The 24078-nt window shown below is 40.9% G+C and overlaps 5 protein-coding genes across 13 annotated transcripts; 4 read left to right on the top strand and 1 right to left on the bottom strand.

Moving 5' to 3' along the window:
* Positions 1-57: 57 nt before the first annotated feature.
* zgc:56231 (uncharacterized protein LOC406257 homolog) lies at positions 58-6692 on the top strand. 3 transcript variants are annotated; one of them, XM_035618938.2, is made up of 18 exons: positions 58-1331; positions 1469-1564; positions 1967-2086; positions 2422-2560; positions 2643-2827; positions 2939-3017; positions 3201-3356; positions 3445-3556; positions 3645-3707; positions 3875-4021; positions 4172-4337; positions 4436-4615; positions 4765-4904; positions 5081-5246; positions 5495-5600; positions 5850-5944; positions 6029-6148; positions 6338-6692. In XM_035618938.2, the coding sequence occupies exons 1-18, from the start codon at positions 1227-1229 to the stop codon at positions 6554-6556; spliced, it is 2394 nt and encodes a 797-aa protein (XP_035474831.1). In that variant the 5' UTR covers positions 58-1226; the 3' UTR covers positions 6557-6692. The 3 variants fall into 3 exon arrangements, with proteins under 3 accessions (XP_035474831.1, XP_035474829.1, XP_035474828.1); XM_035618936.2 differs by having other exon boundaries at positions 4436-4627; positions 5853-5944; XM_035618935.2 differs by having other exon boundaries at positions 4436-4627.
* A 530-nt stretch (positions 6693-7222) lies between these two features.
* LOC118291243 (regulator of G protein signaling 9 binding protein) lies at positions 7223-10707 on the top strand. Its single transcript, XM_035619343.2, has 3 exons — positions 7223-7718; positions 8968-9274; positions 9769-10707. The coding sequence occupies exons 1-3, from the start codon at positions 7623-7625 to the stop codon at positions 10143-10145; spliced, it is 780 nt and encodes a 259-aa protein (XP_035475236.2). The 5' UTR covers positions 7223-7622; the 3' UTR covers positions 10146-10707.
* Positions 10708-11249: 542 nt separating this feature from the next.
* mcur1 (mitochondrial calcium uniporter regulator 1) lies at positions 11250-15100 on the top strand. Of its 2 annotated transcripts, none has more exons than XM_035619660.2 (9): positions 11250-11610; positions 12530-12646; positions 12737-12840; positions 13126-13227; positions 13550-13591; positions 13720-13791; positions 13895-13948; positions 14129-14243; positions 14321-15100. In XM_035619660.2, exons 1-9 carry the CDS (start codon positions 11352-11354, stop codon positions 14374-14376), a joined length of 921 nt encoding a protein of 306 aa, XP_035475553.2. In that variant the 5' UTR covers positions 11250-11351; the 3' UTR covers positions 14377-15100. The 2 variants fall into 2 exon arrangements, with proteins under 2 accessions (XP_035475553.2, XP_035475554.2); XM_035619661.2 differs by having other exon boundaries at positions 11252-11601.
* Positions 15101-15365: 265 nt separating this feature from the next.
* Positions 15366-19180, top strand: dph2 (diphthamide biosynthesis 2). 4 transcript variants are annotated; one of them, XM_035618586.2, is made up of 7 exons: positions 15366-15611; positions 16276-16456; positions 16671-16783; positions 16923-17143; positions 17247-17936; positions 18563-18745; positions 18924-19180. In XM_035618586.2, the coding sequence occupies exons 2-7, from the start codon at positions 16304-16306 to the stop codon at positions 19049-19051; spliced, it is 1488 nt and encodes a 495-aa protein (XP_035474479.1). In that variant the 5' UTR covers positions 15366-15611; positions 16276-16303; the 3' UTR covers positions 19052-19180. The 4 variants fall into 4 exon arrangements, with proteins under 4 accessions (XP_035474479.1, XP_035474481.1, XP_035474483.1 ...); XM_035618588.2 differs by lacking the exon at positions 15366-15611 and adding an exon at positions 15864-16011; XM_035618590.2 differs by lacking the exon at positions 15366-15611 and adding an exon at positions 15886-15996.
* ncf2 (neutrophil cytosolic factor 2) lies at positions 18480-23884 on the bottom strand. 3 transcript variants are annotated; one of them, XM_035618584.2, is made up of 16 exons: positions 23639-23884; positions 23360-23442; positions 23067-23175; positions 22657-22791; positions 22453-22560; positions 22168-22227; positions 21933-21976; positions 21439-21580; positions 21218-21283; positions 20835-20889; positions 20673-20716; positions 20385-20533; positions 20186-20297; positions 19604-19721; positions 19414-19510; positions 18480-18742 (listed from the first exon to the last, which is right to left on the bottom strand). In XM_035618584.2, the coding sequence occupies exons 1-15, from the start codon at positions 23810-23812 to the stop codon at positions 19419-19421; spliced, it is 1491 nt and encodes a 496-aa protein (XP_035474477.1). In that variant the 5' UTR covers positions 23813-23884; the 3' UTR covers positions 18480-18742; positions 19414-19418. The 3 variants fall into 3 exon arrangements, with proteins under 3 accessions (XP_035474477.1, XP_035474478.1, XP_035474476.1); XM_035618585.1 differs by lacking the exon at positions 18480-18742 and adding an exon at positions 18771-19023; XM_035618583.1 differs by lacking the exon at positions 18480-18742 and having other exon boundaries at positions 18771-19510; positions 23639-23883.
* Between the last annotated feature and the right edge of the window lie 194 nt (positions 23885-24078).

The following is a 24078-nucleotide window of genomic DNA, read 5'->3' as shown; positions in this document are numbered from 1 at the left end:
GTCTTTTCAAAATTGTAATGGAAGCAACATAAATCACAGCAGATGAGCTTATTTCACTGAGTGATCACTGGGTTAGTGTAATTTTATTATTGAGGCTTTCTTTTCATTTCAATTAATAATGAAAAAACTGGTAAAGAAATGGGGAACTAATTATTTAAACCAGCCTCTACTACTTAATAGAATAGATAACACGAGGCTGTCCAGTTCATCCACCTTTTGAAAATGTACATTTTTTTAAATCCAAACTGCTGCTACCAGGCATTCAAATGGGAGAAGACTGAACATTTTTACAGCTTACAATATGCAGAAAAACTCCAGCTACAATGAATGGTGAAATAATTGAATCTTAGATGTGTTAACTTGCATTCATCCTCTGCACATACTGGCTCTCCTTTGAGTCTTAACACGTTCCCCACATTGTAAAAAATTTCACAACTCCATCTCTTCATTCTGAGGAAAAATTACATGCAGGAATGTCCAGGACTCCTGCTTCTTTCATGTAGCTGCTACAGACTGCAATCACCTGTCTAAAGATAAAACTTACCTGCCTTGAACTAAAATATTGACAATAAGTCATAAGTCACTAGATTTGTATGAGTGTGTTTCTGAATTCCCCTGTCACATTTCTGATATAATTTCTCTCTTTGGCTTTAGTATCATCTCTACTCTAAAAAATAATTCCCACTGAGGACATAGTGAGTCGGTGTGGTGGTTAGTATTGTCACCTCACAGCAAGGAGGTTCTTAATTAATATCTAAAATCCAGGCCATTTCTGTGTAGTTTGCGAACCTCCACCTATAGCAGGGATTGGCTCTGGCCCCCGTAACCACTTCGAGGATAAAGTGGTATAGATAATGGATGGACGGACAAGTCTGTTCATGTCCTTGTGTGATTGAGCAGAAATCTTCATACCTTTCGTCAGCGGTGACCCTCCGTCTGTGATATACTTCCCCTCTGAACTGAACCCAGCAGAGCTCTCTGGTCACCCCTGTTGATTTGCTTCACTTCTCACCTGCCTTCATTTAAAATTGATTACATGCTGCTTGTGATTTTCAGTGGGAGAACATGAGCAGACCGGCCTGTAGCGTCCATCACGCTTGAATAAGTCATATTAAGGCTAAAACATACCTTCAGAGACAGGGGCCCTCACAGCTTTTGTTTGTGCAGAGTTGGTTACCACAGAAGTCAGCGAGTTAACTGACTTTTTGGAGCCGTATTGTTCAAAGATGAGTACAATCAGTGATCTGACTGCTGAAGAAAACACTCAACAGCCTGATGACATGGATCTGACTTGTTGCGATGTTCCTACTGTCAGCACCTCACCCCACCAGGTAATGTTATCATCAAACAGTAATACAGTACAGTACAGATTCCCCAGTCATTTTGCATCAAACCGGATTTACTGTATGACGTGATGCCAACCTCAGCTGAGTTTGGTTCCCAGTGTGACTGTTGTCTTTGTTCCTAGACCGACATGCCAGGCGATGCAGAGCCGCAGACCATGAGAGTTTACCTCCGAGTCAGGCCCTTCTCCAGAGAGGAGCTGGTTGACAACGAAGACCAGGTATAGTCTGTCTGTTATGATACACAAAACAGTGGAGGTGGGAGCTGCTGTTGATTAGTGACACACTTGTACTTGTCTGGCGGTTCCGAAGATATATAAAAGATTTGAGAAAGGATAATGAAGGAAAATGTAGTTAACACTGCCGAACGGATGCTGTTCACTCACTAATGGAGTAAAAGGTTTCAGGGCTGTTGGTAAAATGCACCTTGTGAGCTATGGCTCACACAACAAGCCATCAATTTGATGAAACTATTATTTTTACCCTACATAAATCTGAAATATAGTAACAATCAATGAAAAGGGAGCTTTTGGACTAGACCCTCCCCTGTGTGCCTTATACAAAAATTCCTGTAGACAAAGCTACACAATACTTTCGATGGTCCTCTTTTGTTTTCCTCTCAGGATTGTGTGGTGATCGAAAACAGCCAGACGGTGTCACTGAATGCACCGAAGGGTTCTGCCACCATGAAGAGCAGCGAGAAGGGCATCGGCATGTCAATCCACAAATTCTCCTTCTCACAGGTCAGCAGCACCTGAAAAATGCAATTTGAGATGGGGACATAGATAAATTTCCAACCACAAGTGTCACACTACAATGAATATGGAAGTTTATTTTAATTCAAGTTCCATGTAAGTTAATGAATAAACGATAAAATATCAACTATCCATTACATTTCCTTGTCATAAGAGTTTGTTGACGACATCTTAGGGATCATTGCCAAATTTTGTTTTAATATGTATATATTGGCTGATATATCAATACATTTTTGACTCTTGAATATTTCTATTGGCATCAGCCTCCAAAAATCCATATCGATCGGCTCTACTAGAAACTTTATCACGTTATTGGCTCTTAGATTTTTGGATCGGAGACGACACAGGCTGAGCTCTATGAGAACACAGTCAAAAGCCAAATGTCTGATTTCTTGGATGGAAAGAATGCGCTGATATTCAGCTATGGAGTAACCAACGCTGGGAAAACATTCACAATCCAAGGTAAATACACCACCGTTATGAAAAACAATTAAAAGAATCCTGTGAAGTTCTTTGGTCAGTGTAAGTGTGTTTAATGTTTCAGGGACCCCAAAAGATCCGGGAATACTCCCCCGAGTGCTGGACGCCACCTTTCACCACATTGGAAGTGACCAGTATGAGGGGATGGACGTGAAACCCTACCTCAGAAATGAAGCACAGTACCTGGGTCCTGACCAAGTCAAGCAGGAGAGAGGTGCTAAAGCTGCCATTTTTGCCACAGTCAAAGAGGTGAGCACTTCATAGGAAAGATGTTTCCTCAGCTCTGCTTGGAATCAAAAGTAAGCTGGAATGAGCCACAACAACATTCATAACGTGTTTACGTCTTTGCCCACATCTTAGGAGTGTGATCCTCTCAGGGCCAGTAGTGGATCGGAGCCCTTACCCTGTGCTTCCAGTGCTCTGTCAAACAATCAAACAGGTAGCTCTCATTTACTCAACTCACTAAACATGTGATATATCTTGTGATAAACATAGTTTAAATGTCAGTTGTCCCTTCAGGGTTTCAGGCAGGAATAATGATCTTCCTCTGACATTAGTTTCTTTTGATTTGGTTTCCCTCTGTGCTCTCTACTCCTCCTCCTCCCTTAATGTTGGACAACAGAAGCAGGCAGCAGTCAGTTTGCTTTATGGGTGGCATTCTTTGAAATCTACAACGAGTGTGTATATGATCTGCTTCAACCGTCGCTGTGCTCCAAGTCCAAGAAACGTGCCGCTCTTCGAGTGTGTGACAATGGTGCCGGGAATGCTTATGTTAAAGGTTTGAGAATGCCTTTATCTTCAGTTCTGAAGTACCAGTAAGATATTTTTTTAGAATGTTGCTCAAAAATTGCCTTAATTTATTTCAGACCTCCAGTGGATTAACATCCACAACCTGGGTGAAGCCTACAAACTACTGCACTTTGGAAACAAAAACAGAAGTGCTGCAGCCACTAAGATGAACCAGTCCTCAAGCAGAAGGCAATCGTTGTTGTTTTTTTCCCACTGCATATTTTCCATAATTGGTGTCATCCTCTGTTTGCGAAATTCATGCCAGCTTTCATTACAGCCACAGCATATTTACCATGAAGTTACTCAAGATTGATGGTGGTGAAGTTAAAAGGATCTCAGAGTAAGTAGCTTGTAGAGTTGCCATTAATATTTGAACGTTGACGTAATAGTTTCTGTCCAAGCACCATAATCACTGAAAAATTTCACATATGTACATTTTTTGTACATTATGATCAGAGTTTTAATACAGGAAATAAGTATAAAACAGATTTTTTTTCTCTCTCTCAGGTTTTCTCTGTGTGACCTGGCTGGCTCAGAACGGTGCAACAAAACCAAGACATTTGGAGAGCGGCTGAAGGAGGCGGGAAACATAAACAACTCCCTGCTCATCCTGGGGAAGTGCATCACTGCGCTTCGAAACAATCAGACAGAGCGGTACAGTTGGTTATAAACGTGTCAGATGTTTAAACTGTAAATGACTTATAGCAAACTTCTGTTCATGCTCATTGTGGTATTATGCATGACCTGGGAATTGTTTGGTAGGTTTGTATTAACGTGCTCTTTCCCTCCCGTGGTGTTCATCAGAATGAAGAGCAGCTACATTCCTTTCCGAGAGAGCAAACTCACCAAGCTCTTCCAGGCTGTTTTCTGCGGCAAAGGAAGAGGGTCGATGATCGTCAACATCAACCAGTGTGCTTCCACCTATGACGAGACTCTCCACGTTATGAAATTTTCTGCCGTGGCCAAACAGGTTAGCCTGACGACACGATGAGGAATCAGATCATGAAGAATCTCTTTGTACTGTAGGCACATCCGGTGCACCGCTAATGTCACCTGTTTGGACTGCAGGTGTTGCAGGTAATCCCTGACAAGCCTCTGGGATTTCTGGCTCCTTGTCTGGTCGGTCGTGATGGCAAACCTCTGGTGAAGAATGGGATGATAGACGACCAGGCCCTGGAGAGCTACCTGTCTGAAGACGAGCTGCTTGATGAAGAGGACGAGGCCAACATGTCTTTGCTGCCACAGAATGTACAACTACTGGTCCTTATCACATTCAAACAGTTTCTTCGAAAAATATCAAGTCATCAAGTAGTGTTATACTGGGGATTGTATAACGACAAGGTCACCACCATATTGTAATTACCTCCGGTAAATGTTTTACTTTTAAACTCTCTTAGGAGCTTGTGAATATGATTGAGAGCCTCCGAACAAAACTCCTGGCTGAGAGAAGAAGAAACCTAGTACAGGAAATGGATATCCGTAAGGAAATGGGAGATGCAATGATACAACAGCTCATGGAGAGCGAAGAACTCCGCACGTATGTTAATTCATTTATTCTTGCATATGTGGCCTTGTATTATTGTCAAATTTATGTTTGGTGCAGAATGTAAAACATTTCGTATTTTCATTTATTATAATTTGAGCATCAGTCTTCCAAAGTAAACAGTTTTTTTCAGTCACAGACTTGGTGAATAAAATTGCTTTAATGTGTAGTCGTCAGATAGAACAGCTGAAGGAGAGCTACCAAGAAAAGCTGGAGAACACATTTGAGATGTACAAGGATGCAATCAAAAAGCATGCCTACCAGAGTGCCATGAACAATCTGGAAGACGACTACGTGCCTCTGGATGAATTCATAGCGGAAGAGGAGAAAGTAGAGGTATGTTGTATTTTTTGTTGTTTTGTTTTCCTGGCCATTAACAGGTCGGCCTTAACCTCAGATACGCACTGTTCAAATCCCCAGGGTTTTAGTTCAAAGTCAAAATGCCAGAGTTTTTTTTTTTTATCAAATTGCAAGTAGTCAGTTATGCTGTACAGCAGCCTGGTAATGTACCATGTTATGTAGTGAAACCGAATTTTTGGGAGTTATCGTTAAAGCATAAAATTTGACTCTTACCGTGTGTGAAGGCCCTCAGACGTAAAGTGGCGGAGTTGGAGACCAAAGGAGTGTCAGCAGTTCCATCATTGGACCAGTCGTCCCAGACGCAAACATGTAAAGCGGCAGAAGCAGCAGGTGAGCAAGACGCTGTTTTAGGGAAATACCCTCTACAGACAACTCTGTTTAAAAACTGAGTTTTGTAAATGTATGTAAAATTGTTTTTCAAAAAATAATGTCTGACTTGCATATTTTCCCTTCAATTTTTCATCAAACTTGTGATACACAAGTATAGTTTTAATATAAGTTAACGGGTGGGGAAGTTACATGGTGATATATATTTGTTAACATTTCCCGACATTCACCAGTATTTTCTCTCTGTAATAGCAGAGTTGACTTTTTCTACCCAACGGGACGATCGATGCAAACGCCTATACAAAGAAAAATGTGCCATCGAGAGGATGTGTGAGGATAAACAACAGGTAACAATGACAGAATCTGTGTAACTGATTGTATATCCTTGTCAAAATTGGACTCATGTAATTATTTTAATATTTTGTCTTCAGTTGATTTTGTCCCTGGAGAAAAGACTGATGGATCTAAGTGAAACACTTCAGAAGATCAGAGATGGCTTCCTGGAGAAATCAGCTGATCTGGAGGCTCTGCAGATGAAGTCTGATGACCAGGTGAAGTGGGATCATATAAAGTGGGGCAGGGGTTTGAGGGCAGCAAGTAAATGATGAAAGCTCAAAATGATAAAGATTTAATTGTACTTATAATGACCTTTAAGAATAATAGAATTTGAATTATTTGACATGTTCCCAGGATGGAAATCATTGTATGTAGTTTCAATGTTTGTTTTTTTTCCAATTAAGAAAAAATATTTGGAGGACGCCCTCCGGCAGAATGTTGAGAAGGACCAGGAGATTGCCTCACTAAAGGCAGAAGTTGCCAAGCTCTCCCAGAAGTCCCCCGTGCAGCCCAAGGTGAAGCGAGGCCTGCTCGCCAACATCAGGGAAGCGGTCACTTCTCCACGAAAGGGTGCGTCTGGCCGAATACTAAGGAAAACTGTTCGAACCACTGCAAACCACTGAAAAGGTTTTTAAAAAAAGGTTTTTAGGGTATACCTGGGAAAGAAACCCAAACAACTATTTATTTTAACATCTTTTATTCAGGTGAAATGTTTTTCTTGTGATGTATTTTTTTTAAATAAAAATGAAATTAATCAGACTTGCAGGGATGAAGTTGTTTTTTTTATCTCAATTGATTTAATCATATTCTTCAGTAAGCACCAGTGCATTGATGTCATGTCACAGCTTACACATGCATGCTTTTTGCAGATAAAAAGCTTGTTATACATGCACATATACTCTGCAATAGAAACATCACGCAAAGGAATTCTTGTACACGCAGAACTTTTCATCCGCCTGGTCAAATGAGGCCATCCATTATCTGAAGAGCCTGAGGGGAAAGTGACCCACAAAAGACCCTGACAGGACAAAGATGCCATATACAACTTTAACTTATTAATCTCTTTACAGTCAGTCAGTGAAATATTTCCATCCTTAGCCATTACGATATAGAAAATCTGAGTATAATATTCCCATCATGCTTATGAAATATGTTATGTAGCATATTGACTTGTACAGTTGAGTGAATGAGGTGTATCAAGTGATGTGCATGAGGTAACGGAGCACAGCCTCCCATCAGTCAGTGAAAGGACCATTGTGGTCGACAGCCAGCTGCTCTTGTATCTCTCTGGTCCCAGTGCTCCTTAATGAGATTAGCTGTTCGTCTTAGCCTGCTTCAGTGCAAAGGGGTCAGTCACAGGATTAGCACCTTGCTTAAGTGTTGCATCACTTTTATTACAATTTTTTTTTTTAATCATTACTTTGACTTTCCCACTTCTTGCTCTTTGTGGGTCATTTTGCTTCCCAGCCTCCTAAATATGTTTAACACCTGTAATTGCGATAAAGTGTGACAGGAGTGGAAATATTGCGATTCATCATGCGGGATTTGAGTCTTCCTCGACCCTCTGCCACCGAATGAAGCATCTTTCAGGGGAAGCACCGGAGCGGGGGCAGCCAGAGAAGTGAGGGGCCGCTGGGCCAACATCTTGCCTGCTGCGGCAGAGTCTGAGACTCCGGACCAGTCATCCTCATGCCACTTGTAAATAACAAAGTGGGAGATGATTGCACAGTTGGCACAGACAAGGCTTTGGCTGATGGAGAAGCTCTGCTGCAGTCTTTGATAAAGGTAAAAACCCTTGATATTTTAACTTTTTTATGCTGTTTCTCCTCAGTTACATTTATTACTGTATTTTGTCTGCAGGTTCCCATCAAATATACATTTCTGAAAATGCAATGTCAGAAACAATCAGTGAGGTTGATGGTGTTATATAGTTACTGAGATGTCGTCTGCTGTATTTTAATGCAAATATTTGACTAATAAAGGGGCAGTCCAGTATTGCTTAATAGTGGGGGAAGATTTATTTAAAGTTAAATATGTTGAGCATCAGCATTTACACAATCTTCACTACTTTCTTTTGAATTACTATATTTGTATTCCACAAGCTAAACAAGACATTGAAGCATGTTTTTCCCCTCTGGCTAAAAAAGCTCTCTCAGTGAAAAGAATTTCTTGGTCCACTGCATCTTTGTGTTCGTTCGAGGCGAGCGTCTGAGTTAAATAATGTCTATAGACTGCAGTTTGTTGTAAAACCCACTAAGAGTTATTTGAGTTGCACCTTGTAATAATCATGTATTTCTATTTTTAATGAACTTAATTGCTTGATTACAAGTTGAATGATCCAAAGTGAATCTTTTTATGTGATTGGTATCCAAGGTTCAAATCTTGTAAAAATACAACTTTTAGGAAACCAGAAATGATCAAATACCATAAAAATAATGTAGTTATCATTGTTTTGTTCCCCCGTCTCCTCTGTCCATGTCTTGAAAATGAGCCACCATTACTCTGAGCGTGCAAGGTTGTTTTGGCTTAGCTAGAAATAGATCAATGATAAGTAGATTATTCATAATATTTTATTATTGAAACCAGACCTGCTAATCCCGCAGGGTTAATATAATGCCTCAAGGTAATAAAACACTGTTGCCACATGACTGGGAACATGGAACTGTTACTGTTCCCTTTCCCACATTTTCCAGTTACTGTTTCATGCAGCTTAAGACTGAGGTGGATGTGTATGTTTTTTTCTAGACTTTAAAATCAATTCATAGTGTTTATTTCTGCCATGATGCACTCATGTATGTGAGTGAGCTTGTCTTCATTGGTGGGTGTCTCCTGAGAAGGCTGATGGATGTACAATACTTGATTTAGAAGTGATTAGGGAATCTACTGTATAGTTGAACAGGTGATGTGGACAAGGAAGGGCATGTCCATAACAAACTAGACATTCCCTTTGAGTTACAAAAGAATAGTACAGATCCTTGCCTCATCACCCGTTTCCCTCAAGACCTTACATTTTTGTTTCCTCTTCCTCACACAGGTTGTAGCATGTTACCGGCACTTGGCCTCATGTGTTGGTGGATGCACAGACAGCCTGCAGCTGCGGGACGAGCTGCGACAAACGAGAGAAAAGGCCCAAAAGTTGGCTGCGTCCATTTGCCATCACTTGACCTCTCACCTGCGGGACAAGAGCCTGCCTGAGGAGCAGCGTAAGGAGATGGAGCTCCTCTGGGTGGCCTTCTCCTCCAGCCTAGAGCTCCTCCATGTTGACATGTGCAAGGTTTTCAGCATGGGTGACATTTTCTCTCTTGCCAACACTGCTACCCTGGTGCAAACAGGACTTCAAGGTGAATATGATTCTTCCCATGTCACATTTAAACCATAAACGGCAGCTAAACTATTGACTGACTGCAAGTCAATTGCTTTTCTGTCATCACCATTAAATTAAGTGGTGTCTCTGGTCAGAGCTGCTCGGACACCAGCGGTGGGGATTTGTATTGTGGAGATGCTGCCACTTTCCTACATTTCCTGCTCTTAAGCATTGTATGAATGACACAGTTTTACCTAAGGGGCATCACAACAGTTCCTCTTTTACACCAGGATGGTGCAGAGCCATTAATTTGTTTGCAAACCGCAAGAAAGAATAGAAGAACGTTGCAAAGTGGAAAATAATTTCCATTGGAAAGAAATCATACCTGACACAGCTACAAAAAAAACACCATAGTGCAATTGCTTTGCACTATGGTGTTTTTGCAACTGCTTATGAATCGATTTTAGACTACATTAAAAACTGTTCAGCATTGTACAGACTAAAGCACCAAGTTTGATGTTGGCATTGCAGGAGGAGGCAGTGAGGTAGCAGCTCGGGCGCTCAGTCTGCCAGACCTGAACCAAGCTCTGACTCCGACCCCAGCAGCTGGCCTGGAGAGCCAGGAGCGCAGCACCATGGAGCAGGAGATCAGCCAAATTGACCACATGATTGACGACATGGAGATGAAGGTCAACGTACTGCGCTGGATGGTGGAGCCCCACGGGCCGCAGTACGCGGACCCGCTCAGCAGTGCAGACAGCGCCTCCTTGGCTCTGCTCTCCGTCGATGAGGAGCAGCCTGCACAGCAGCCTCTCTGTCAGCGCAAACAAATCTTTGCGTTCTTACTGCTGTTTACTGTTGTTTTGTTGGCATCCACTCTTTCTGTCTGTATTGTCCTCTTCTCATGAGCAAAATATTAATTTACTCAACTTTCCCCCCCTGTAAAACCCAAGTAAGATGCACAACAACACTGCACATATCTGGCAAGCATTGCATTTTGTAATAGCAACTAAATTATCTACTGGAGTGAAAGATATTTATCTAAAAATACACTGACATAAGTCTGGATGCAAACCAGTTCATTTATTGCAGTGAATCCAATGCTGGTTTATATTTTAAACTCTCTTTGTTGAACACGGTGACAATAAAAAACATGGCTGCCAGTTGGAAGTAATTTACTGAAGTAAAATAATCATGAGATAAAAGGACACTGGTTGATTTTACCCAATCAACTGTAAAACAATGGAGCTTAGAATTTTCCCTTTGTTCCCATACGATAAGATTTCCCTGTGATACCTGAAAGGAACAATTTCTGAAATGTCACTTGTCACATTTTATTCCTTGTTGCCATCAGGAAGATATAGGTGCTCATGCTTTTGTAGTTGATATACTGCAATAAGCATAAGAGTTTTCTCTTCCAATGACAAACGTTTTCGATTTGGTGTTATTGTGTATATATTCTGTGCTGTAGAGACCCGACATCATGTAGTTGTGCTTTATAAAAGTATTATCTTTGATAAGACACTGTGTTGCTTTCCATTTATGTCTATGTGGGTGAGGTGACATAAAAACATGAAAGACCCTCTCTAGAGCCGGTATTTGGTTTATCTGTTCTGGGCTACTGTGGAAACATAGTGGACTCTGAGAAGAGGATCAGTTCACAATGTAGATGTAATGGGCTCATTCTGAGGTCATGAAAATTCAGGTGATTATTGAAAAAATTATGAATATATGACACTTAAGCTAAAAGATCTTCCAAGGTCCTTCACAGGGGAGCTTTAATGTAACTGTGACTGTAAAATTCTTTAAACCTCAGTGATATCTTTTAGATTATAAGACTAAAGTTTTTTTCCTCATCCTTATTTATGTTACAAGGATTGAATGTCAATTTTTGCTTTCAATTTGGAAAGGCTTATGTAAAGATTCTGTTCTTATTTGGCTGGAGTTAAAACATAAGTTTTATTGTGAAAGGCCTGGCCGGATGTTAGGGATTTGTGATCCTCTGACTGGTCACTTCAAGGTGGAACAAGAAAGTTTGACAGCGGCTGTGTGGAACTCCTCCTCAGACGGAAGTGTTGTCTTCAGCTCGCTGCCGGCGGCCGCAGGTCGTGACCATGGTGCTGAAACAGTGTCATCCGCGACTCAAGCTTTTTGTTTTTAACCACCCGGAGAAGAAGTGCTGTGATCCGTCTGCTTTTAACCGGGACAGAGTGGGCAGTTCTCTCGCGACCGCGTCGACTCTGGCGGCCGTGAACACATCACCGAGTTCCCCGCGTTTCGTCTGCGAGGAGCCGCGCGGAGAGAAACGAGCTGCGGGGCGGAAGATGTTACATCTGTCTGCCGGGACGCAAGTGTCTGTGAGAGGTAACCGAGGTGTGATCGATAATAAAGAATAAATAAAGAACCACGACAAACGACATATAACCCAGGTCTGAATGTCGAATCATTGTCAAATTAAAAGTCCTCCTCGGGTCAGAGAGGTTAATAAAATAATATATAATATCTACAGTTACAGCTCTTTTGTCCAAGTCAGTTTTGTAGAGTTGTGAAGCCAGACCCTGATGCTGCATGTTTCCAATAGAAACCTTTGCCCACATACACAGTGCTGTATTTACACAATATGCACCTTTACCACTGTTAAGGTGACACGTTTGGAGGAAAAGAGAGGGACGTGTGTTTCAATATTACTGTTAGGGAACTGTTATATATATAAAGTTAAATACCTATAAACTCGTGAATTTAGTTCAACTGCTCCTGATCGTTTTTGTTAGTGCACCTACATGTTTTCTATATTATGACAATATAATGTGATGAGTTCCACACATCGTGTTTCACCTTTACATTATTTTGACACAACGGGAAATTGTGTTGATCACATCAAGGTTCTGGATTGTTGCAGGAGCAGAACCAGTGACGGGATATATTGAAGAAACCACAGCAGCTGAGGGCTTACACACAGCCGACAATTCTTATGTTCTGATATGAAAATACCAAACAAAACTTATGGGCTTTCTGTTATAAAAAAACATCACCCCCCCCCCCCCACCCCCCCCCAAAAAAATCCTAGTTTGAGTTAATATGTAAGCGACAATATCTACATATTGAAAAACTATGTCCAGTTTGTCCAGCACTGACAATGTGTAAAAAAAGAGAAAAGAATACACATACTTAACACCTAAATTTGAGTGTAATGCAAAATTTTACAAAGAAAGCAAGAAAGTGAAAAAGTACAAATGCTGAAAGTTTTGTCTCAACTCTTCCATCTTAACACCATTGTCTCTGTGTGTTTCAGAGCTGAGTACCTCCACCAGAGCCTTCCAGTACGACCTGAAACCAGACATACCAAACTCGGAGGGCCGCAAGCTGTTTTTCGACACGCATGCGGTGGTTCGACTCTTTGAAGAAAATGGTTTGCCCTCTTCTCTTCGCTTCATTTAACTTTTATGCTCTGCATCGACAACCTCCTTTTTCTTATCAATATTATTTTTTTGTTCAACAGGTTTCACAACTCAGCAAGCTGAGGTGATGGTGAAAGTATTGGTGAGGATGACAAACTCCAACATGGATGTCATCTATAATGACATGGTTACCAAAACGCAGCAGGTTTGTATATTGTACATTTTGGTTTTTCTTCCTCACTCAAAAGCTGTGACTCGACTCTCATAAAGGTCACTGATGTGGCTGTTTCACTGTCACTGGATAGAAATGAAATATGAATTGTGCAACCAGAACGTGGCTCTGATTTTAGGTAATATTGTTGAATATGAATGTGCAATGTATGTCAATAACGAAATAACGTTTTGCTTTCTGTTTTGCGCCCAGTGACTCAGTGGGAGATGAATGCTTTGCTTTGCTGTACTTAGTGGTTCTTCTGAACTGGTTTGGCAGGAGATAATGCTGCAGCGTGTGATGTCTCAGATAGCAGCTGTAAAGAAGGACATGATAATCCTGGAGAAGAGCGAGTTCTCCGCTTTACTGGCTGAGAGTGAGGTATGTGTTCTCCCAAGCAGGGAGCTCGTTTTTTGGTGTTGCTGTGCTGATGGCTTCTTTGGTCACTGAATTCACATCCATGTGGACAAAGGTACGTGTACTTGCATCATCTGCTTGCAAGTTAAAGCAGGAACATATATAAGCTAATGTTTAATTGAAGGCTTTGCAAAACATTGTTTAACATGTCTTTAGACCAAAAAATAAAACTGCACAAATTTAGAGGAATACAAATTGTCACATAAGATGATACAGATGCAGAAGACTGTTATCATTTTGCTGCTTTTTGTTTGTCACATTTTCAACATTTCAAAATTCCTCCCAGAAACTCAAGATCCAGTTACTACTACTCAAGGTCCAACTGGCTGTAAGTGGTTCGCCTGATATGCTCAGCATGTGTTTTGTGGTACAAGCATTTCTTTAGAAGCACCTCAAGATGTTATTATTTACCAGCTATTTTGTTAAGCGTTTCCTTTGTGTGTCTTCACCTTGCAGGATGTCATGAATAAAGTGCGCTCAGACACTATTTTGGACATGAATTTGGAGAAAAGCCGCGTAAAGGAACTGGTGAGTGTTTGAGGAAATTCAGTAATGGATCATGTCATGGTCGTGTCCTACATCCCGCTCCCTGTGCTCTTCTTCTAAGCAAACCAATATTTATGATTTTCAGAAAGCACAGCATGAAAGGAAGCTGCTGGAAACACGAACTGAAATCATGGAAATGGTCTGTTAATGCACCTACATGTTTTCTATCTTATGACAACTCCTTTTAAGTTGATGGTAATGTACAGTATGTGCATTGTGCAGCCATTGAAAGAAGCTGGCTCTTGTGTGTTATTGACGTCTAGTTAATCTTTTGTGGGGCATATCTTTGATGCCTGTGTCTAACTGCTCTTTTTTACAGACTTCAGAGCAAGATCGTCATTTGACTCAGACAAACATGAAAATTGACACTGAAGTGGCTGGTTTGAAAACCATGTTAGAGTCTCATAAACTGGATACTATAAAATACCTTGCAGGTAGGACATGGCACTTGTGCATTGTTGAATGTTAAATATATATTTAACAGAATGATTGACTTATGCTTCTCTTTTAGGTTCAGTGTTCACTTGTCTCACTGTGGTCCTGGGGTTCTATCGCATTTGGATGTGAACTGGTACCAGTAAACAGAATGCCCCTCTGACAACCCCAGTATTCATGTCAGCTGATGTTTTGACCAGGGCCATCAGAGAAGAGCACACGGTCCTCGAGCCCACCTGCTGTACCAAGGACAAGGGCTGTGCTTATGACTTTCACATGACCTCTGGTAGTACTTGAACTTTCAGTGTCTCATCTGGATCGGAGAACAAGTCTCTTTCACTTTGGACCTCATTTCATTGATCAGAATTTTTGTTTGTGCTGCATTCTTATTCTTTGACATAATTCTTTGATAAAATGATTATCTGAGAAGTAGTCGTAAAGGAAGGAAGACTATTTCAACGTTTTAAAAAAAATCTCTCACACAAACGGACACAATAAATGAGCTAAAACAGAGTTATTTTTGGCCCTCGTAACATTGTTAATTAATGTTCCTTCATGAATGTTTTCGTACAGCGGACAGTGATTAAGAAGCTTCAATCTACCTGCAGGAATCAGATAATGCTGATTGTCAAATATGTGACGTAAAGTTATTTAATCGTGTGTAAATATTTTATTTTATCTATGTATGTAATAAGATGTAACTAGGCACTAGGAACTCCGAAGGGATTTATGTAACCACTATGTTACTTTTTAGATATTTTACCTGTATGTATGTTTCTAGCTTGTGGTTTCAGAAATGTTTTAACTGATGTAATTGAATGAAATTCACTGTCAATAAATATACACTGCTAACAAATGAAGTGTCTGTTCCTGGTGATGATTTTGACGAAACTTGTCATGTTGTAGAAGTTTAGATTTGATTTACTGAATCTCATGTGGGATTCAAAGTAGTCAAAAATAAACCCGAAGTAACAGACAACGTGATTTGCTGTATGTGTGTTTAATACAGTGACCTGGAAATGTGTTAGTTGTGATAACTGTTGTAGGTGAGTGGTTGTTGCCGTCAGGGATAAGTAAAGAGGCGTAAAAGCTGCCCTGGCTTTTATTTTGAAAAACCATATGTGACCCGGAAGTGTTTGTTCTCCGCTGTGGGAACTAGCGCTAACACGTGTGTAGTTGTCAACAACGGTGTTTAGCGGCCGACAAATACCTACACACAGTAAACTGTGATAACATATGTGTGTGTGTGCTGACGCAGGTACAAAACATCATGAGTTTGGATACTAGTTTGTGTTGACACGTATGTTGTACGGAGAGTCGTGGAGTCAAGGCGACTAGCAGCTAAGCTAGCAGACCGAGCCGAGGAGGTAAGTGTCTTTACCTTGATAGAAATGGTACAACATCCAACTGACAACTGAAGGAGATAAGATCAAAACTGAACGCTTTCTCCTTCAAGACCACATCGTCAGACCAGTTTAGACAACTTGTCAACTCTGGACTAGATTAACAGCAAACAAAAACAAGTTTCAGATTTGTGAAACAATTGTTACATTAACATTTAAAAAAAGAAGAAGAAGAAGTTGTTTCCCCTCCTTTGATCCTGTCTAGACCTCCTGAGACCATGTCTAGATCAAACATCTCTATACTCGTCATGTCCGGACTAGATCTTCCCAGACACACAAGATACCGTGTGAAAAAAAGACGAGGTCCAGAAGGTTTCACAAATCTGACACAGTTCTAAACTGTCCCCCGGTCAGTCCTGTCCAGGTCTGATGAGGGTGAATGTATTTGGTGGGGGTGTTGAGATAGACCTGGTCTGTTGGAGTAGTGGAAACACAGTTGATGTCTTGAATCAAACAAAGGTTTCACAAATGTTAATTAGATTTTCATACAGTGTCTGTTGAGGCTTTAACTGGGATGTCTAACACACATCTTACAAGAATAAGTCAGACAGCTCGTCGCGCAGGAGAACTTTCAGCTCTACTTCCATTTGCTTGATTGCTCTGTTGTATTTTTAATTTTTTTTTACAGACTCAGTTAAGTGTATCCCGATGCAATAATGGCTGATGCGTTCAGCAGCAGCTCGGAAACGGTGATTCAGCGGGCGGTAGACGTCACAGTGACAAAGACGAATGCTCCTCCAGAGAAACTGGAAGAGTTGTATCAGATTGAGAAGACCTGCGACTTTATCAACGAGCACCAGTGTCAAAAGGTGAGGACATCTCTTTCACATTTTGTATTTACCTATGTCAATATTTCAGTCCGTTGTTTCCAAATGACAAAGACATTCCAAAAATAACGATCAAACAATGAAATCACACAAAGAGGACGTGACGTGACATTGGTATTTGAGCTGTGAAATGAAAACCGCGATTTGGAAAGTTTAAACTTGACTCAGTTTTGTCAATTTGCCTGCATGTCCACAGGTTGCTCTGCAGTTTCCTGATGAGCTGCTGGTGGATTCAGTCGCAGTGGCGGCGGAGATCGAGAGACGCTGCAATGCCAAGCCGTTCATTTTAGGAGATACATCCTATGGCAGGTATTAACACGCCACGCTCGGCTTCATGACGAAATCATGCCACATTATCACCGTTGGGTTACTAGTGGAAAGGTGCATGTGGTTTTGGCTGTTTGTTTGATAAAGGTGTCGCTCAACTTCCTTGAACTGTCTCGAGCAGCTGCTGTGTGGATGAGGTGGCTGCAGAGCACGTGGGAGCTGACTGCATCGTGCACTACGGCAGAGCCTGCCTCAGCCCCTCCAAACGGCTGCCTCTCATGTACGTGTTTGAGAGAAGACCGGTGGATGTGGAGCAGTGCGCCTCCGCTTTCAGGGAACTCTATCCCAACACACAGAGTCAAATCATAATCCTCTATGATGTGAACTATGTTCATGCAATCAGTAAGAAAACCCCACAAAGATCCTTCCTCTTACCAGCAGCTTCAGCCCACTTCTTAATTTCCCTCTCAGGAACTTAAATCAACATATATTTCCTTTTTTTCAGGCGATCTCCTCACACTTCTGTCTCCAGAGTATCCAAACCTTCTCGCCTCAGACCTTGTTGTCGAAGGGGAGCAGTGTTACTGTCACGGCCAGATTAAAAGAAGACCAAATGACACTTGTCTGTCGGAACAAGACAGCAGCCAGGTCATTTGTCAGTTTGGGAGGCAGTTCTCCTTGAAGAGAGGTTCGAGCATAACGGATTACAGTATGTTCTACATTGGCCAGGAAGGCGCAACCCTGCGAAACTTCATGATGACATGGAATCGTTGCTCGTTTTGTTCTTTTGACCCCGTGACGATGACGGGGAGGACTGAGTCGGTCAGCATCAACCGCGCACTGATGAAGCGGTATTACGCCATAGAAAGGGCCAAGGATGCCAGTGTGGTTGGCATCCTGGTTGGCACACTGGGGGTGGCCGACTACCTCGCCATCATCCAGCAGCTGAAGGAGACCGTCCGCACGGCTGGCAAGAAGAGCTACATGTTCGCCATGGGGAAACTGAACGTGCCCAAACTTGCAAACTTTCTGGAAATTGACATTTTTGTGTTGATCTCATGCCCCGAGAACTCGCTGTTGGATTCAAGTGAGTTCTATAAACCTGTAGTGACGCCGTTTGAGATGGAGGTGGCCTGTAACAAGAACAGGGAGTGGTCCGAGGAATATGTCACAGACTTTCGACATCTCCTACCAGGTGTGTTTGGGATTTATCCAGATCAGAAAACCCTGAATCATCTCTTTAACTTTATTTTAAGGGACTGTATGGGAAATATTTATTAGGAGGGGAGGGTAAAGAGGGACAAGGTTATGTATGGTTGGTTTTTGTTTGCTGAAGTAGAGTATGAATTTGTTGTTTTTTTTTTGGTAGAGCTGTGACATGTCTTGTTCTCACCCCGATTCAAATGCAACTTTTCAGAGTCTTGTTCATATACAGGGGGCCGAAATGATTAAAATGCAGCTTTTGTTTACGGTGACTGGAATATTAATAATAGTTTATTTGCCGTACATTTCAAAATTAATCTAGATTGCACTGATTGCTACTGTGATTATTATTGAGTTAATATATGAGTTTCAAAGTGTACTACGTTATTTATACTGTTGTATCAGTTATCAGTTGTACTAACTATCATATTTCAAGACATTAGGGGAGAGTCAAAAAATGTTAATCATGCTGGATGCTTTGTTTTCACAGTTCCTAATATGGATACAGTTCTACAAAAAAATTCCATTAGCCGAACATATTGGAGTTTTTTATTTTATCAGTAGCATAATGAATGGTAAGTCCAACCATTTCATTATTTTTTTCTTTTTTCTCTCTAGGTGGACGGAGTCATGTGCCTTTGACCGATCAGCAGGAGGAGGGTGATGCAACTGACATGTCTCTGATCACCGGAGCTCTGCGAAGCCGCTGCGTGTTGAGCAGTGAGCCTGCGGAGTCCTCACACGGTTCCTCTGTAGTCCTCAGGAACCAGAGCATGACTGTGGCCAACACAGTCTCAGCTGGTATGAGACAGTCAGAGAGTTCACATATTTCATACACTGCACGTTTATTGCAGAAATGTTCACAGACACAATAACGGTTACACCTTGCAGCTGGAGGCATTATGCATAAATACACAGAGGTAGACATTTTGAAATGTCTTGCATTACAATTACACATGTTTGCTTTCTCTCTTTTCAGCGTCCTTACTGGCAGAACGAAGCTGGCGTGGCTTAGAGCAGAAGTTGGGAGAGACCTCTGTGATGAAGGCAGTAGAGGGAAGGAGAGGCATAGCTATTGCCTATGAAGAGGAGGGAACGTATTCATGATAATTGACCACTAATCCCCAATGTCTTCAACAGATAATTGAATCATCACTCCCTACAGCTGCACGTGTGCAGTTTATCACTTGTAATTACGAGAAGCTGTAAGTAATTAATAAAACAATACTAGAGATCCCCTGTTGTTATCGTCACATTACTAAATCGGATTCGTTACAACCTATTACCGTTACTTGATAACGATTTCATGACCATTGCGAAAGAGGGAATATTTTAAAGAAAAGCTAAAAATTTAGGCCCTGATTAGTTGAAAATGTTGTTGTTTGTCAGATATTTGTGGTACCGGACCAGTTTTCAGCTGTGGCCACCGAACTGTATAATCGTCCCTCGTCACTTTTGTTTATCTTTATCTCAGTCACTGGCCATTTACGGGAACTTCTCCCACAAAGGATGCAGGGAATATACCGGTGTTCCCATTACATTGTCCTTCCAACCAATCCTGGTTAACTAAAGAAAAAGAAGAAGATTTTAATTAAGAATCATCTGTCAAATCGCAGGATTTCTCAATATCTGGGATATAAAAAAAGAGTTGAGTCTCACCTCTAGAGAGCACTGTGATTGTATCTCCTTCATGAAAAGTGAGGTCCTCTGGATTTGATGACTCGTACGAATGGAGTGCCACCAAGTGAATGTCGTTTTGTGGCTTTACATCAGTTTGCTGAAAACGCAATACACACACAGTCATTTCTGCTCACTTTCATAACTCAAGCAAGTTTGGAACAAGGGATGGTTTGCACTCGCTTCGTGGTTTTTCCAGTATGGTCAGAGTGCTCAAAACCCTGTTTTTCTGCCCTTTGTGGGTTCAGCGCAGAATTATTTAAATTTTGATCTTTTTGTGATTTCACAATTACAAAAGAGTGATGAAACCAAAGTTGTACTGCAATGCAGGACCCTGACATGGGATCAAACGTGTTTATAATGCTGCTCAGATGTCAGTGCAGAATACAGAGTTCAATCAGTATAAGTGCTGTTTCTCCACCCTGACAAAAAGGAAATTCTCAGGTAGAGCTTATTTATCAGTCAATAAATTTCATCTTAATAGTAGTAAGTAGAAAGCTTCCTTATCAACCACAATAACTGTTTTGTGAGGACACTGCACTGCAGTAAACTACCACTTCTTACCTCCTTGGTGTTACACCACAAGGTGATGCGCCTGCCGTTGGCATGACTCCACACACTTTCCATGTCTGTGTTGGCATCGATTACACTTTGTTCGTCGGCCTCTGGGGTTAAACTAAATCAAACAAAAGGATTGAATCTTGTACTCAACTCTAAAACAATATATCTGTTAAACTAGAAGATGTTTTTATGTGCAATGTACCTCAAGGTGACTGCAGTAGAAGGGAGATTCAGTTTCTTACTGATTCTCTCAATCAGTATGGCAGAGGTTGACCCATGTGGCACTGAGATGCTAAAGTTGAATGTAAAACAGACTTTGACAATATATGAATTGTCAGTAGACTGATCATCCTGGAAGAGATCAATGGACAAATTATCATATTGTCACAGTAATAAAAAGGAAAATCCATCTTCCATCGCTGCAACTCTTAAACATTTTTTTTGGGCTCATGGATAGGACCGGACAACACATGCATTTGACTCAGCGTACCTTAGGTTTGAGGTCTCCACTGCTGTTTTCACTAGGAGTAAGACCTTAAATACAGAAAAAAGCCCTGTGTCACTTATGTGACTATGATAATGACTTATACAAACAAATTAGAACATAACAGGTATATGGTTGGTCAAATCCAATCGTATCATATTTGTTTACCTGGTTTCCTTTCAGGTCTGGTTGGTGGTTCACGATTTGGAGGTCTACGTATTCCCTGGCCATGGTTATTCCCATCCAAACAGTGCCATTCAAAATACAAATGAATAGATAAAGATGCTATGTTTATGCAGGAAGTATCAAATATCACATTTCATCAGATGCCATTTTAGAAATCAGCAGATTATGTTTAGATATTAAGAAAAAAATACCACAGACAGATTATTTAACAAACATTAAGTCCCTGAGCTAAATTTTGGAAGATTACACTGGTTATAAAACTAATAATAAGATATCTTAAGATCAAAAGATGATCCATTCATACTCCTGTAATGTAAGTTTTAACGTCATTTCAGCAGTCAACTACACACAAGTTAATTCCTTACCTCATTCTGTTTAGAAGCTAATGAGATCTCCAAACGTTCCAGGTAGTTGTACGGAACAAGTCCCCTCTAGAATTGACATTGAGATTGAGGCGTGTTGAAATTGCTTTATGAATAATGGGTCCAATGCATAGTTCAGAAGAAGAAAAAACGTCAATGCCAAATGAAAGTTCAGGATAGCAGGGAGGCTGCAGATGTACAGATTATGTGTGTGATGATCTTACTCTTTCATTGAAGACAACAGATGCCCAGTTGTCAGCACCCTTCTGCAGTACAAACACAATGTTGCCCGGCACTACAGCCAACTCATCGCTGGTCTCAGGAACAAACTCAAACAGGACAGTGTGGGGTTCCCCTTCCAAAGCCCTGTGAAGATAGGAGATGCCACATGCACCACCAAACATCATAACATTTACACAGTGATTCAGCACTTTCCTCTTGGGGAAGCATATGATTCATAGATTTTCTTGACCTTGATTTTGAAATGTTTTTCTCCCCATTTTTAGCTGATTTTATTCTATTTGGCACATCCAGTGCTAAAAGGAATTTAAATTCTTTACACTGCTATATCATCTATCATAAAATCTTGCCACGTGTCAAGGTCATTTGCAGTCAATTGTACCTGCTTACAACAAAGCTACTAACTACTGAAATTATGATACATATTTAGTGAGCATATAGTCTGTATGGTGATTACAGGGAGATGGGACTGTTTTACCTGAGAAACTCGGGTTCCTTTGGACAAGTTGGACGATCTTCAACCTGTCAGATTTAAACACAAAGACAAAACATTCAATCAATATTGCTGGTTTGCAGTTTGAAATGTATTTGTTGCCAACATGATGATTTACTAATTCCATGTAATATATTTTCTGATATATTTGACATAACATACTGCTGGGCAAAGCAGATTTATCATCAGATGATATTGTTTTTTACTAGACCCTTGTCACCTGAAGCTGTAAGGGAGCAAACCCAGAGAAATCATCCTGAGGAACAACAGAGGCAACCACCTGATGATAAAGTAAAAAACAAAACAAAAAAATGACATATCATTCTGAAATATTATTAGAATTTTTCGCAATAAATATCTCAAATGTATTATTTAATTAAAAAGACCAAGTATTGTGTAAAGATGAGATTAGTGACTGACTGACTGACTTTTTACAGGATTGGCTGACAGTTTAATGGCGTTCATATAACAACATCTGTGTCATGCATGTCGGTCAAGTATTTACCTTCGCTTTGCCCAGATAGTCCTTCTTCTCCAGCTCAGCAACATAGTGCTTATTTGGTTTGAACAGACATTTTAATGGGAACTCGACCAGTTTGAAAACTTTCTGTTTCTGTTGGTAAAATTGCATCACAAAGTCAAATTCTCATTCAGCTGCTGAATATAGCGAAGACGGCATCTTAATTACAGTGACTACACCGTGACTGACCAGTGTTGACTGCAGAGCTCTGTCAATGTTATTGAGCTTGGCCTCTGTCTTGAAGTCCAGAGCCTTCACAAGGTTTTCCTGGGCCTTTTCCCAGTTGCCCAGCTGAGCTTCAGCCAGGGCAACATTGTTGAGAACCTGTGACAGGAAACATTGACATTGAGCAAGGAGCTTGTCACTATTTTTGACTTACAATAGCAGAGAAAAATAAAAACACCCAAACAGTTTAATTGTGATTCATTATGGCAGATTAAAAAAGGGAGTTAAGGATTAATGTACTCTACTCGATCTCTGAACCGTTTGACAGCTGAGAATAGAGGAAGAATTGTCTCTAGCAGCAATCATTTGTAAGTTACATTATAAAGAGACTTCACAAGAACATGTTAAACGGTTGGCGGCTTTCGAATACTTACGTCACAAGCATATAATTTGTATCTGAGACCAAGTGCTTTGTAATCTATCAGCTGGTTTCCTCTTAGTGCTCTGAAAGCCTGCAGGAAATCACCCAAACTCTCCTCGTACCTTTGAGCAGGAAGATACCAGCAAGAAGTTCATTACATTTGCATGCGATGAATCACAAAATAGTAGAAAAGTAATAGTAAAATAACATTTTATTATACACAATCATATTGTGTCAATTAAAAAAAATATTATTAATCTCTTTCAAATATGAAATTTGAATGTGGAAATGAGTGGTGTCTCCTGCCTCTGCTTTCTGTAAAAGGTAATTCCTCTTTGAAAGAAGGCAACAGCCAAATGCTCGTCCCTGCGAATGCTGCAATCGAACGCCTGAAAAAAAAAGATGAAACATTGTGACTTCCTCCTGCAGAACAGAGAAACTGTAAATTCCACTTCTGCTTTCTCAGTGACTTGCACTTTTCAGACAGTAAAATAAATTCCTGTTCTTTTCAGCTACATAGAGTAGAATAAAAAGAAAGAAATGTCATGTTGTAGCCTGCAGTGTACCAGTGAGGGTCAGACATACCTTTTCAGCAGCATCCAAGTCTTGGCTCAGAAGATGGAGACAGCCAATGTCGAAACAAATTTTGGAGTTAGGGTCTTGGATTGACAGGAAAATCCTGAATGCTCCTGATATATCCTCTCTGTCCACACAGGTGACAGCCTCATCCCACTGGCGCAGAGTGTCAACAAAAGACATGGTCGCTGGTGCGGCGTCCACTGAACTACAGACCAGATTGAGGAAGATCCCCTGACTTGTACCGGCGAGTTTAGGAAGTGCAATGACGACTGTGTCGCTGTTGCCATATTCACATCCACCCCTCCTCCAAATTTGATCCTGTGAAATCTGTGTAGCAATTCAGTGTGTGTGTGTGTATACCTCTTTTTCATAAGTTTCTACTGCATAAATGGAGTTCTTTACATGAATCATGTCCTCACAGGGAAATGAATGATCAGTCTTCTTAA

Source organism: Scophthalmus maximus, chromosome 21 (assembly GCF_022379125.1).
Source record: "Scophthalmus maximus strain ysfricsl-2021 chromosome 21, ASM2237912v1, whole genome shotgun sequence".
Classification (NCBI taxonomy): domain Eukaryota; kingdom Metazoa; phylum Chordata; class Actinopteri; order Pleuronectiformes; family Scophthalmidae; genus Scophthalmus; species Scophthalmus maximus.
This window is presented reverse-complemented; position numbering and strand designations above follow the sequence as displayed.